The sequence below is a fragment of the Pecten maximus genome, chromosome 3 (genome assembly GCF_902652985.1).
Source record: "Pecten maximus chromosome 3, xPecMax1.1, whole genome shotgun sequence".
In the NCBI taxonomy this organism is placed as follows: domain Eukaryota; kingdom Metazoa; phylum Mollusca; class Bivalvia; order Pectinida; family Pectinidae; genus Pecten; species Pecten maximus.
The window spans coordinates 43,867,771-43,882,982 of NC_047017.1; the positions used below are offsets into that span (position 1 = coordinate 43,867,771).

The following is a 15,212-nucleotide window of genomic DNA, read 5'->3' on the forward strand; positions in this document are numbered from 1 at the left end:
CAAAACTCTGAGGTATCCAGAACTTAATCTGGAAAAGTTTAACTGACTCTCGAGCGAATTGAATGCATCCAAACGAACTTTTGTAATGTCCACTATCTGAACTAGATTTGTTTATCTGTAGCACCCTGGACTGGAAATGCCCTTTTACCATATATACGGTCGTTGCTATCTGAAGTGCCCTGGACTGGAAAGGCCCTTTTACCATATATACGGTCGTTGATATCTTCTAGTGCCCTGGACTGGAAACTCTCTGTACCACATACGGTCATTGCCAAAAGGGACGAAAATCCCTTGACATTATGTCTTTATTAGGAATATGCATGCCTTTTGAATTATTCTCTTTCATTATGAAATGTCAAGAAAAAAGCATTTTACATGATCATGCCAATGCGGGTTGCATCATTTTAAAACACCATGTAAAATTTGGCGCCAACTACCACGTCAATAGACTAGACGGATCAGAGGATACAGCTTAAGCTCTGTCTAAAGTGTGTAAAAAGTTTTGTTGATGTCGTCCTTACTTTGCTTGAACCGTCGTTAGTTTACATGCGGTTTTCACGGTTTATATGCGGTTTTCACGGTTTATATGTGGTTTTCACGGTTTATATGCGGTTTTCACGGTTTATATGAGGGAGATACAACGGTCTGTAGTTTACTACATCAATTATTGATGTAAACTTGCGGAACTGATGCCAATCATACAATAATCCCAGATACAAATGTCGCATCCATTCAACTCAAATGAGAGTTATAGAGAAATGATAATTGAAAATATAGCTTTCATGCCGCAAACATCGATTGAACACTGCTTTTGACTTGAAGAATATATCTGACTATAGCTTTATGTAATCCCGCAAGCAGGAGACTGTAAAATACAGAAAGTCGACAGGGAAATGCTATCCGCTATGAGGGTTCGTGTTCGGAGTTCCTATGATGTCATTGATACTGTTTGATAACATTTCTGGTAAAGGTGAATATGCATTGGTCACCAACAAGGCAAAGGGATATTATTATGAAATAGTTTACCACAGATTGTTTTTAAATGTGGGCATGCCTGTTACTAGACTTGCTTTGTATCTTGTGCCGGTAACACATGGGTCATATGTTATCGTGGGACCTAATTGTCCATATTTACAAGCAGGCACAGGAGGAGAACATTGTCACCAAATTGCCGACCGTGGGAGGCGACTAATTTTGGCATTTGATTCACACCGTGCGACTAATGTGAGTGTTTTTATCAGGCTACTGACGTGAGGCAACGATTGTGGGCATTTATATCACGCTAATGTTCGCTTAAGGCGACTAATATTGGCGTTTTTTATCACATCAAAGATCGGATGAAGCAATTAATATGGGCGTTTGTATGCCTCTAATAATAGTGTAAGAAGACGACTAATGTGTACTACATTGCTGACCTTGTGAAGCGACTTATGTGTTCTTTTGTACACAACCAGCGTAAGGTCAGTGCATTAGGGTAAAGTACCCAACTACTGACCTCGTGAGGCGACTTATGTGGGCGTTTCCCACCTCTAACTATAATGGAGACCGAATCGTTACTGTAACTCTCTGTCCACTCCTCATCATGCGAGCCGACTAAGCTTGATCTTTGCAGTTTTGAGTTTTCGACATTTTCTTCAGCGCGTAGATGATATCAAGGAAAGAATTAATACTCCACTGCTGTTTTCTTTTGATTTAGTTAGTTTTGTTTATTCATGTTGATTGGTGGTTTTTTAGAACGTTGCATGAGCTGAGCAAATGAAATTAATTTATCCATATAATATGAGATATGTAATATTCCACTGTCGCACGCCTTTAGCCTGTATTTAGTTTTATCATCATCGTGTACTTTAAGATTGACATTTACTTGTGCGTAATTTACAAAATTAGGCCTTAAACATAAATTTAGACATAATTTGACGTTAAACTTGTCGTAGGATTACTTCAAAAATCCTGCGCATACTTAGGCTGTGTAAGGGAACGATTTGATTAATTAATCATCACCCCCAGGCTCGAAGCATGTGCTTAAGTGAAATGAAACTCGAGTTATGTCTCTGTTCCTGATCTAAGTGCCGAATCCAATTCCATTTGTCCCTCAACAAACACTACCTCCAGAAATTCAGGTTAATTGAAAGCTCAATGAAAAGTCATTTGCGTAATGGAAGAAAAAGGTGGTGGTGTGACGGATGGTTGTGAAAAAATGCGGCGTGTTATCGTGCAAATTGTCCCCTTCACCAACAATGGTATCAATATTCTCGAGATAGTAACCACTTTTATGACAAATTAATCACATTTTGTCAATATCTCTGTAATAAACAAATAAAAAAGTCCTTAAAAATCTCATTAAAAGGATACGAGGCTATATATATACCACTGGGGATTGCTTAATGGAAGCGGATGAGGGAGATCGGACAACTATCAGCAGGATGAAAACAGGAAGGCATGAAGAAGGAAACCGACATAACGACAATCGAACAGTGATAGATACAGGGCAAATATATCTAATTAAATGACGAAGAAAAGAGATAAAAAAGGAAAATGAAGAGGGAGATAATGACGATAGGGAAAGTATAGCCCAATACATTCCCTAGCATTGTTTTCTGTGGGAATTTCTAAATCAAATTAGGGTGATATTTCTGATTTTATAATGTTTCCTTCAGAGCTTTGAATTCCCTCTGCTTTGTCGAATCAATTTTAAGACTACAGCGTAAGTATACAGGACTAAGGAAGCATGTATTGGCAAGGTGAAGGTTTATCAACATGTTTCTGTTTTGTTTTCAAGATGTTTTAAATTCCAGAATAACAATTACGTGTTCAGGTATTACATCTACCATTCAACATGATTTTAGTAGTTATGAATCGTTAGGACTACACTACAAAAGATCAGATTTGATGGAAGGGACATAACTCTTATTGGGTATTGCCCGTACGCTAATGAACACAGAAAAAAACAATATCAACAAAAAAGTTAATGAAATTGTCACGATACTGCTTTTGCATCATTATGTTCTGATGACTTAAAACGTGTGAGTTATTCTTTTCTGCGGAGTTAAGACGTGTGATTTATTCTGTTTTGGTGAATTAAGACGTGTGAGTCATTCTTTTCTGATGGGTTATGATGTGTGAGTAATCTAGCTTGTGACATGCACATAACAAACCAGCCAGAGGCAAACTCAATTATTAAAATAACGCTAACCTGCTAAGCCTCTTGATAGACTTTTCAATAACATTGGATTTTCATCGACAAAGCAAAGGATTATAGAACAATTATAGGTATCGAAATGTAGATTTTCGATATAATCTAATATCACTTTAATATAAATGTTTAAATATCTTGGCATCTACATCTTAAGTCATTAAACGGTTGTTTAATCACCCAGTCATTTTATCAGAACCACACAAATGGGACATGGTGATAAATATTCTAGCCATTATAAAAAGAACATAATTACACATGTGTGTGGGGAATTGCAACAACAGAGAATACTGACATTTTAATGTAATTATAACGACCTCAAACTCGACAAAACAAGAAAGCTCATAAGTGTTCCGGAACTCATTGAAGACATCCGCCATTAATCTTTTCAGCGCTCTCAATCGACTTTCTTATGATATCAATTAAGTCTGGCTAAAACATATCATGTTGATGAAGTACTATAAAACACAGACACCGATGGAGGCTTCAGGTCCTTACTTGGCCAAGGGACTGGATGTACGTTAGGCCTCACCGGACGGATCTGTGAATTACGTCAATCTTCAGGGGGGTTTTACATGGTATAGATATGGCGTGTCCATCAAGTAACCATATCCTTACTGTGACCACAAATTACCTAGTGGCATATGATGACAATTCACATCCTCCAGCCGTCTACTGGTCTGATAAAGAAGGAATACATGTCAGCCTTTTTGGTGTCGCAATTTTTAAACATGCATATATAGCTTCCAACCACGTCTATCAAACGATCCACTTTAATTCTCTCCGCTTGTGATTTTGTCTTGGTCCCGACGGACGCAGGTTTTTTGGCGAAACGTTAAGCCGTCATTGTTAACGTTTCCTAGACTAATATACATTATCGTCCTTGTTCCTAACATTAGTTGAGGGCTGGTGCTGTGGTGTTCGTACAATATCTGGACATGCTCGTTCAGAAGGTTACTTTCTGTTACGCTGCTGAATATCCAGACTTACGTCCTGTTTCTGTGTTCACAATGACAGTTGAAATTGAAATATTTTATACTTAAAACAAATGCAGTCATGATCAGCTTTCATTAAATGTCTGAAACACATTTTTTCCAGTGTTCCATTCCATCGTATATGCAAGCAAACAGGAAATCAAAAACAAATCACCGTTTTAATGTAGACAAAATCCAACAACTGGATTAATATCAATAGAAAAAAAATGTCATAAAACCTTAGTGTCAGACCGACGAAAGTAGGTAGCAATGCCTCGATATAATGACCAACTGAGGCATGTGCATATCGGAGTTGTAAGGAGCAGGAAGGTTACTATCCGGAAAATAATAATAGAAATCATCACACGTATACTGTAAACTGCTCAGTTCAGAGTCGATGTAAGCGTGCTACTGCTGTAAGTGAATGTGAAGTGTCCTGGATTCCATTGCATTGTAGATATATTCGATTGAAGTGCTGCACCACGTTTTGCTATTCAAAATTATCATATCTAAAGGTGAAAATGAAATGTTGTTTATAAAGCTGATAAGTGTTCTGACAAAACATTTTATACCGTTAATTGTTAATATGTGGTAATAATACATCACGTGAGGTATGTCAAAATACCTTGTCCAACATGTATTGTTTTGATGCCCACACATTGCTTGATTATATCTAATCCAGTATTTCCATCAATTCTAAATTTATTAATTCAAAAAGCCATCAGCAGACCGAGTTCTGTAGTAAAGCAAAATCAATCAATAACTGGAATATAACAAAGGATAAACTGATCGATACAAATGATGTGTTCGGATAGGTGATGATCAACTCATTCAGAAACAACAGAGGATACCAACATAGTAACGAAGCCATAACTTGTTAAAACAAGGCCAAATTATGGAAACATGTACATTGTAGATTCGCATGGATACACCTGAGTACAGTGTACATGGAGACACAACCTGGTATTCCGGTAGGACAAGGGTCTTCTGTTTCATCAAAGAACCCCCCCCCCCCCCCCCCCCCCCCCCCATACAAATCTAGGTCAAATCCACAAAGTCTCATTCTCAAACTTAGAACTAGGGTCGTGGCAACGGATCACTAGTATATCAACAAGCGTTGAACACGTCGAACTTTTATCGCAGTCGAGTATGTCCTAAATATGCATATTGAACTATATACGGGATATTAAACACACAAGTTCTTTCCGTGCACTTTCCTGATAATGATTTAGATATCTATAGAAATACAAATAATATTGTAAGTCCCCCATCTTATATGAATACATACATCATACCAACATCAATGGTGGGACGATCAGAGAGATTGAACCCGATGTGTACTTTGTCATTGACATATGTAATTTCGGAAGTCACGCAGGAAATTTATTGGAAGTAGAAATGTGTACAAACTAGATCTTGTGCAGGTCGTGTCCTAGTGACCAGACACTTGCTCTGTTGGCTTTATATATATATATCATTGATATCCATCACAACACCGGAATTCAACGCTATCTGTAATAGTATAGTTGATACTCGTTAATAATTTTAGGTCTATGGTATTGAACTATTATAAACATATAAGTATTGAAAGTAACAAAACACTTTTAATAAAGATGGTTGTATTCAAACGATCGTATGCGGTCTCTGCTGCAAATGACCGGAATATATACCTCTTCACTCGGATTTTATTTTCACAAATTGCGTTTTTAAATAAATATATCAACAATAAGCTAATTGTACCAGGTGACTAGTTAACAGTAAGATAAGTTCTTTAGCTTGCCCAATATATTCGTATATATTTACCAAATCGATTAAATTAAAGTCATCCGTATGTATTTTCTAGATGATTACATTATTGGCCCTAGACCAACTAACCACACACATGAATGTTTTTATTCATCGTTCGGCTTATACTTTATAAAAATCACTAAATTAATTATCGTGGATCATTTTCTACAAGCCTTGTATTTATATCATATGACCAACAATTATCACGAGTTAGATATTGTTTTGTTCATTTTACATATACACCAAATTGTATACCAGGTAATCTGCTAATTCTTTTATCAAATTAATAGCTCTTACGAACGAATCATGTTACTTAAGCTATCAGAAGAAATAAAACACGAGAATCATAATATAATGTTAGTCGGAAAGCAACAGTATAGTATAATTATCTGACGAAACTAATAACGTCCAGCAGCTACACGAAGGATTTCGGGGCCAAACATTTTCTATATTGTCTTCTATACCACTATTACACGTGACAGCACCGTTGAAATACAATCATATATGGTCTTCTCTTAACGCAATAAGCGGTTTATATGAAAATGGATACAACAATACCAAAATAAATAACAAAAACAAAATCCTCTTGCTTTCTGCTGCTGCCTTGGTGGTACATTATTTGCGGATTAAAAACTATCCCATTCCATGGCTACACCATGATATCGTAGAAGTGAGCTCAACAGATTTAAAGCGTAGATTTAATTCAACACTATGTCATCTTAATTTTAAGTAACGAATAATAGTTCATTGAGGATGAAATGCAACCGATTTGTATCCATTGTTATCGAGATGAATTGTTGTGAGATACCAGTTCGTTTTTAAAATAGGCGTTTTAAAGCGTTTAAAGCATTAAAAGCGATGTTCATAATTAAATCTAAATAAGTTTTCAGAACTGGTCAAGGTGTATGTTTTAACAAAGTACAATAGAAGTAGCTTAAATACACCACTCAACGTCAACGTATTAAGTCATGGTACTCAAACGGTACGGCGTTACGAAAATTGTATTCTGCAATGCATTGTTTTTTGGTAAGTTTAGAGTATTATGTATGTTAAGCTTAGAACAATATATAAGTACTCAAAAGTTTAGCATTTAATGAACAAAAAACAACACATACATTATATGCATAAGCAATTGGCAAAAGCGGCTATTATGCTATCACATAATATTTTAGAGAAATTTCCAATACATTATTCTACACTTTAATCAAATAATATATCTGCTTTAGCAAATACACAAAATCTAGACGGATCACAAATATAAAATCTGTTTGAAATTTTATTTTGATCGCCTTAATTCAACTGATATGTCCACACATAAATCACATTGACATTGGTAGCGCCCTCTGGCGATAGACAGACAAGGCTCTGGAAACCTCCACTAAAGTTCGTGCTAACTGTCAGTAGGGTTTTAGTTACTCTAGTTTTATAGGAAGACTAAGTATTGGTAGGAAACAACTCATGGGTGATTGTTATTGGTATATTTACAAAAATGAAGCGCTGTTAGGATCATTACACTGTCATGACTTTTAAACCATTTTAACTTGGATTTGTTTTAACACTGATAAGATTGTCGTCATCAATTGTTGTTGTTTTTTTCAGAAGTAATTCTAGAAGGGGATACACATATTAGAAAGTAAATAATTTTTCCGGGGACCAAGGTTTTTTCGTATTGTAAAATATTCACTCCGATTTGTTTTCCAGAATAACGGAAATGAAACCATGAACAGATAAGAATTTTTTTTCTTTCCTTTGGAATGTTAAAGAAAACGGATATAACTTGTATATTTATTTGAATTAAAACTACAGTAAGTAAATGCAAGGTATTTGACAATATTACCATCTTTATGTACTGATCTCTCACAGTGGCATACGGTACCGCCGGGTTACCTTGTGTTCTATTAATTAGGATTTGATATCTATTCGTGTACTCTCCTGGGGAATTCCATAGAGTGTTACATCACAGTGCTATTGGTCACCTGTATAGCAGCACCATGACACCCGTATTCCTTTTACTGGTGTTACTAACAACGCTGGATACAGTCCTCGGTACACATTTCAGGGGAGGGACCATGAGTTGGAAACCCCTCACCGGAAACACGGTAAGTCAGTCGTAACTACCTTATTCAACACATGCCTTATTAGGTTCATTATCATTGTGTATATTAACAATAAACAATTTATACATATACAGGTAATTATTCCACTGTTAAGTATGTGGTGTTCTGCTGTTTGTTCATGATGTACAGGTATAATTTAGTTAATTTGCATTCTTGTGTTGGTTGTTTTCCCAGTGTAATAGTTCCTAGAAGAAATATTTTTTTGATATTCATATCATATGAAAATATTTGTGTGTTTTTGTTTACATGATTTGTTACTACATACATATTTCATTTCATATTTAAGTAAATATATTTATTAACATTATTATTTGTCCTTTCTAAGTTAAGAATTTAGAATCGTTTTCTCTCGGTTCCCTTTTGTCTAACACTATGCCCTAATAAAAAGTAAAAGCGGTTTAGAATATAATAGTTCGTCATTCCATACATTCATGTACTTATTATTATTTTTTATAAAGAAGCAGTAACTCACATACGAGTTTTCTGTACCATCCCATTCCTAATTTATCTATGATTTTATACGGAAATCTTTGATGAATTGAACAGAAATTATATTCAATAGATACAAAGTATTGTAATTGGTAAATACAATGTACATGTATATATTAGAGGAATGAGAGGAAAGTAAAAGCATTTTCCAATCTAATTTTAAAAAATTATCCAATTGGACATTTTATATCCTTTTAGGCTTCAACAAGCCCCCTTAGAAGATGAAATAGGGGTACCAAGGATAAGGATTGAGTAATAATTTACATAGCATTCACATGTAAAGGAAAGAACTTAATATACATATCCAAAAATCAATATTTACATTTTCACTTCGCTCCGCCTCAATGAACATAGTAAACTCAGATCACTTCATTTCCCGTTGAAGATTTTGGGTCGCGTGCTTCTGTTCTGAGAGACGAATCACTTTCTTGCCGGCGTGTGAATACATTCACTGAGTTTACAATGGCTATCGAGTTATGTACCGCCTCAGACTTGAATGCACTTTCATTTTGTGAATTGTGTAACATTGTTATAAACGTATATAAACACAAGTGGAATAGCCGCTTTATGTACTAATAAAAATGCCAGTATAATGCAGACAGTTTAGAAAACAGGATTCGACAGAACACTGACACTCCCGATAGCACCGAGATAATGACCTACCTAGCGCAGTAGGTCTAACATTAGCTGTATCTCGAATACCATGCTTGATACCATTTTAGTGGTCACAGAAAATAAACCTCAATTTTAACACTTTTTAACAACACAAAACAAACTGAAGCAGCAGTATGCTATATCAAGCACAGGGACACATTATTGTCGTAATTTGACTCAATCTAAATCTAGGACACAAGTTTCCGGCCGTCGAATACCGCGACTTTCAAATCAATATTTCTTTACTTACTATTATCAGAATTTACATCCCAAAACGCCAGTGTGACAATGAAATCCAACATTTCAAGAATACCGTGTACATCAGCTAACCTGCGACTAAAATCCACATTGTTACACTTTTTCTGGAGCTCTGAATATCCCGGCTATTAGACTGCATCACATACGGTCACAGGGGTTCGGCGTTAAATTTTGAGTAACAAATGACATCAATACATAATCGAATGACTAAAAATCCAACATTCATTCAAATTATAAAATCTTACAAAATCCAATTGTTCAAGGCTTTAGAGAGTATATAAACTCTGTTTTTTAATGTTGTGATATTTCACTGAAGAGCTGTCGTCACGTTAACATTGTGCTCATTTTTTTAACCAAGTCCCTGTGTCTCGAGTGACCAAATCACGCGCATACTATACTGTCAACACGGCACTTTAAATTCGTATTTATATGGGTATTGCTAAGTTTTTATTATACAATATCATAGATATTTGTTATAGATTAATATTTTACCTTGAAAATATCGTATTTATGTGTATCAACATCGTAATAATCAAAACGTGTTTGGGACTATATTTTGTGTTGCCTTGGCGACGAGAATAGTTGACTGTCTGCTGTTCCACTTCTGTGCACACATGTACGATAAGTATAACAATGTTACAAAGTGACATACTTACGTCACACCGTTGCGACCGAATTTTGCAATCTGGTGGCGAAGTTTTTAATTTGGTTAACGTAAATATAAGGATTGATTGTCAATTTTGTTGCTTGCATGGACTGATGAAGGGAAGTGAACCTCGTGCAAATGGTACATGAACTGCTTCGCAGTTCACTTCATTTGCACGAGGTTCACTTCCCTTTATCAGTCCATGCTTCGCAGTTCACTTCATTTGCACGAGGTTCACTTCCCTTCATCAGTCCATGCAAGCAACAAATTTGACAATCAATTCTTAAATAGTAGGACTTAAGAGAACTATTAATTTACATAATGCAACATCAGATAGTCCTAATGTCTTACCAACATAATACATACCCAAGGATTGCTTACCTATAAGTTTAAATCTGTTCGAACCAATAACATTAAGTAAAAATCAAAGTTCATGTCAAGAGCGAGGTGACGTGGGCCTTAGGTTTTGACTCATAAGTTTATAAACCACATACAGTAAGTGCAAACAAAAGTACCTTGGTGTTTCGTGGGAACACTTTTACATAATTCACTCTATTGTGCATGAATGGTAAAGTACCAATTTGTTATGTCTAAATATTGGTGGCCTCGAAATGCATATTAGAGATATTATGTGTCCTTCTTTACCACCTATAGTTCAATGGAGAATAGGGAACATGTTAAGAATTGCTATTTTAAAATACAATATAACTCTTTAGCAATACAATTTACAGAATTAAGTAACTTTATTGGAAATTATAGATTCCAACAAATCTACTGATATATGCTGATCTGTATTTCGCATGTAATTATCGTATAAAAGGATATTAAAATTACCCCAGGAATGTTGAACCTTAACAAAACAACAGTGCATGAATCTGCGCACTGAATGTGTGCTGATGAGGATAACATTTCATTTGCTATTTAACATAAACATGGGATGTCCGTGATATCGAGTATCCTTTACGTCTTCGGGAATAGTAAATATGGATACATTGCAGCTAAATATAGCCAATTAATGTTTTGGCTGATGTTTGGGTTCAAAAAAGGGATCTAGCAAGATCATAATCTACCTCATAAGTATTTATCATAGTCAATAACATTCCACACACTTCTAACTCATCCACACCAGTTTCCTATTGTAAGTATGTCATTCTTTTATATCCTCCCAACACTTTAAACACCCCTTTCCCCTCATGAAGTCTGACATGTTCGTTAAATATCTTGTTGGCCCTTTCTCACCAGACCAGTACTCAATTAAGAAACACGTGGTCATCTGGATTCGACCTTGAGTTTCTTGGAAAGTGTCGTCGATGAAGCAGAAGACGCCTACCCGTCCGGAACGCATGGTCTTGATTTCTTTTTTAGAGATATTTTGAAATAGATTAAAGGGTTTGTTTCGATTTGTGTCATATAGCCTACTTCACTTTATTCTTGTTAATTTAATTGTCGTCTGCTTTATCTAATATAAAGATTACTGCATTTTTGTTAAGGTTGAGTTTAAATTCAAGATGGGCTGGTCACATGGGAAGGGTCCCGGCTGTACGGCGGCAAAGATAGGACAATTCGTCAGCACTTCATTCATATCTGACGACCCGTGGAAGTGTGTAAAGGGATGTGGGGGAACGACCTACTCCCGACCTACTGTGGGACCTGTCTACTACTACTGCACAGGTGCCAACAAAGCTGAAGACTGGGAACAGGGTCAGAACTCCTTCAACTATACATTTAGTGGACTAGGTCCATACACCATCAGGTAGATAGACCTATACATGGAATTACGAGGGTTTACAAAATAGGTAACACACATCTCGAAAATCCGGAGCTAAAGGACTGGGCAAAAGACAAATACTTCCGAATAGCATTGTTGAGGATGACTTTTGTGTAAACCGAAAAAAGATCATGAAAACTCATCATAAGTGTTTTATTTCCAAATATATGAAGAGTGTGCTAACTTCTAAAGTATTGTGACCTTGTCAATTTTACAAACCGTTTTTGATCTTTATACCGATAACATATCTTGTCTACATAAACCATGATTAACAGGGATAACATTACGATTTTCTTTTCATAAATGTCCCTTTCTTGGTAGTAACATCCCGGATTGGAAAGAACTAATAACATTAATCAATATAAAATTAGCATAAAGTAGAATTATGTGGATTAGTTTCCTTTTTTCTTGGGGCTTTGATAGATTGCTTTAGACGTTGTTATGTATCTTGTAGGCTCGAACTACTCTAAAACATGTTTACTGTAGTGACGTGGCACTCTAAGCAATTTTCAGCTATGCCGGTACCCAGTGGCGTCCTCTGAGTTACGGTGCTAACGGCGATTGGAACCTGCAAACCATAGTTGACCTCCACCATCGGAGTGATAGTAACCGACCAAACAGCAGCCCTATTACTTCTAACAAGCCACTGTTTGAGTAAGTATAATTTCAGCCATACAATTAATTATATGAGTATTAAATTCGTCTGTATGTTTATGGGTATCGATATTATGCATGGTACAAGGTATGTGTGTCGATATTATACAGGTACAGTGTAGTTGTAATGATATAATACAGGGAACTGTGAAGTTGTGCCGATATTAGACAATGTATTTGTGATGATATTATACTAGATACTGTGTAGTTGTGTCAATATTAGACAGTGTATATTTTTTGATGATATTATACAGGTACAGTGTAGTTGTGTCAATATTAGACAGTGTATTTTGATGATATTATATAGGGTACAGTGTATGTGTGATGATATTATACAGGGTACAGTGTATTTGTGATGACATTATATAGGGTACAGTTTACCTGTCACCACGAACTGAAGATCCCCATGGTGGACCCAGATGGAGATAACCTCAAGTGTAGATGGGCCACTGGAGACGAATGTGCCAGCGTCTGTAACGGTGTTCCAGTGGCAACCCTTAACGAGGTTTATTAAGTTTACGTTTTTAACCTATGACTATCTTTAACGTAGTTTGTTAAGTAAACGTGTTTAACCTGAGGTCCTATACCAAGGTTTGTTAAGTTAACGTGTTTAACCTGAGGTCCTATACCAAGGTTTGTTAAGTTGACGTATGTAAACTGAGGTCACCCATAACGTAGTTTGTTACGTTAATGTGTTTATCCCCAGGCCACCCTTAACGAGATTTTTTACGTTAACGAGTTTAACCCAAGGCCATACTTAATCTAGCTTGTTTAATTAACGTGTTTAACCCCTGGCCACACTTAACGTAGTTTGTTAAGTTAACGTGTTTAACTCCTGGCCACACTTAACGTAGTTTGTTAAGTTAACGTTTTTAACCCCTGGCCACACTTAACGTAGTTTGTTTAATTACCGTTTTTAACCCCTGGCCACACTTAACGTAGTTTGTTAAGTTAACGTGTTTAACCCCTGGCCACACTTAACGTAGTTTGTTAAGTTAACGTGTTTAACCCCTGGCCACACTTAACGTAGTTTGTTAAGTTAACGTGTTTAACCCCTGGCCACACTTAACGTAGTTTGTTAAGTTGACGTTTTAACCCCTGGCCACACTTAACGTAGTTTGTTAAGTTAACGTGTTTAACCCCTGGCCACACTTAACGTAGTTTGTTAAGTTAACGTGTTTAACCCCTGGCCACACTTAACGTAGTTTGTTAAGTTAACGTGTTTAACCCCTGGCCACACTTAACGTAGTTTGTTAAGTTAACGTGTTTAACCCCTGGCCACACTTAACGTAGTTTGTTTAATTAACGTGTTTAACCCCTGGTCACACTTAACGTAGTTTGTTAAGTTAACGGTGATCTCAATTGTGTAAATGCTGCAAGTATATCTATTTGCACATTTCGTATGAGACCTATAAAGCTGTAAATATCCAATGTTATTGTTTTACACATCTAAAATGCATAATGTTATATACAAATATAAATTATCAACACTTCAGTAAGAGATATGCTTCTGTTTCCCAGACATCGTGCACTCTTGTATTTACTGCCGACAACGGTAATTTCGTTACAAACGGGTGGTATGCTGTTGCAATCACGATCGAGGACTTCCCAAAGTCGAATATCACCATTGGTGGCAAAACCTTCACACCGTCCGACCCAATATCAGCCATTCCAGTTCAAGTCAGTAAGATATCTAACAGTGTTTTCTGTATTCATATGTATTATCCTTTTTCTTGGTACTAGTATTCATCCTTAACCATGTATTCTCAGTTAGTAATCAATTTATTTCCAAACATGTTTTCTAGTAAAATAAAAGAATAAATAAGAAAAATGCAGTTCCATTGATTCTAAAAAAAAAGTCTATTTTTTTCTGTTGACTACTATATTTTGTGAAATAACACAAGATAATGATATAATTAGTCATTAACTACAAATACACATTATTAGTGTTACCTGAACCTTTTACGCACAGTTCCTCGTCCACGTGAAGTCGCAACCCATTCCCTGTGACTGGAAGCCAGAGTTCGTCAACGACACGCTGCTGGAGGGAAGCAAAGTGACTATAAAGGCAGGCAAGACCTTCTCAACTCAGATGTACGCCGTCAATCCGAAGAATCCGCAAGCTGTGTGAGCAATACTACTTCCTTAATCCTTTGTTTTGTCTTTAATGTATCACTTCCTGATGATTGTTGTGACCATATATACTGTAGGGAGATTATCTACGTATGGATATTGTTTCTAATTGACGACAACTGACCGCCAAAACTACGCTTTGTCACAGCATAATAACAGGTACTCTGCACGTACATTGTACTTGGCAGTCAATATACATAGTTTTCAGGCCTACCTGATCGTCAATGGCATTGTACCGATTATTGTGGAATCTGAATTTAAAGTTAAATACATGTATATACTGTATATTTCTAGAATAAAAAGCTTGCAGCTGACTGCTCCAGCAGGTGTCACTTACACAGGTCCATTCCCCGATCCCAGTCGTCCTCATGTGGCCTACTGGAATATTACCTGGACTCCAACACAGTCCCAGAAAGGCGACAACATCATCTGCGGTGTAGCAGAGGACGACAAAGGGTTCGTTGATTATCTTTGGCTGGGTGGCAGAGAAAAGAACGACTACGATAAGAAATAGAATGTCGTTTACGAGGAATGTTTA

At 36.3% G+C, this 15,212-nt stretch overlaps 1 protein-coding gene across 1 annotated transcript in view; it reads left to right on the forward strand.

The window, feature by feature from the left end:
- Nucleotides 1-7,771: 7,771 nt before the first annotated feature.
- The window catches only part of LOC117322776 (fibropellin-1-like), a 46,423-nt gene continuing 38,982 nt past the window's right edge, over nucleotides 7,772-15,212 (forward strand). The window contains exons 1-7 of the mRNA XM_033877715.1: nucleotides 7,772-8,054; nucleotides 11,610-11,872; nucleotides 12,401-12,541; nucleotides 12,911-13,046; nucleotides 14,063-14,221; nucleotides 14,514-14,668; nucleotides 14,969-15,130. Coding sequence (XP_033733606.1) covers nucleotides 7,947-8,054; nucleotides 11,610-11,872; nucleotides 12,401-12,541; nucleotides 12,911-13,046; nucleotides 14,063-14,221; nucleotides 14,514-14,668; nucleotides 14,969-15,130 — 1,124 coding nt within the window. The 5' untranslated portion in view covers nucleotides 7,772-7,946. The remainder of the gene's footprint in view (nucleotides 8,055-11,609; nucleotides 11,873-12,400; nucleotides 12,542-12,910; nucleotides 13,047-14,062; nucleotides 14,222-14,513; nucleotides 14,669-14,968; nucleotides 15,131-15,212) is intronic.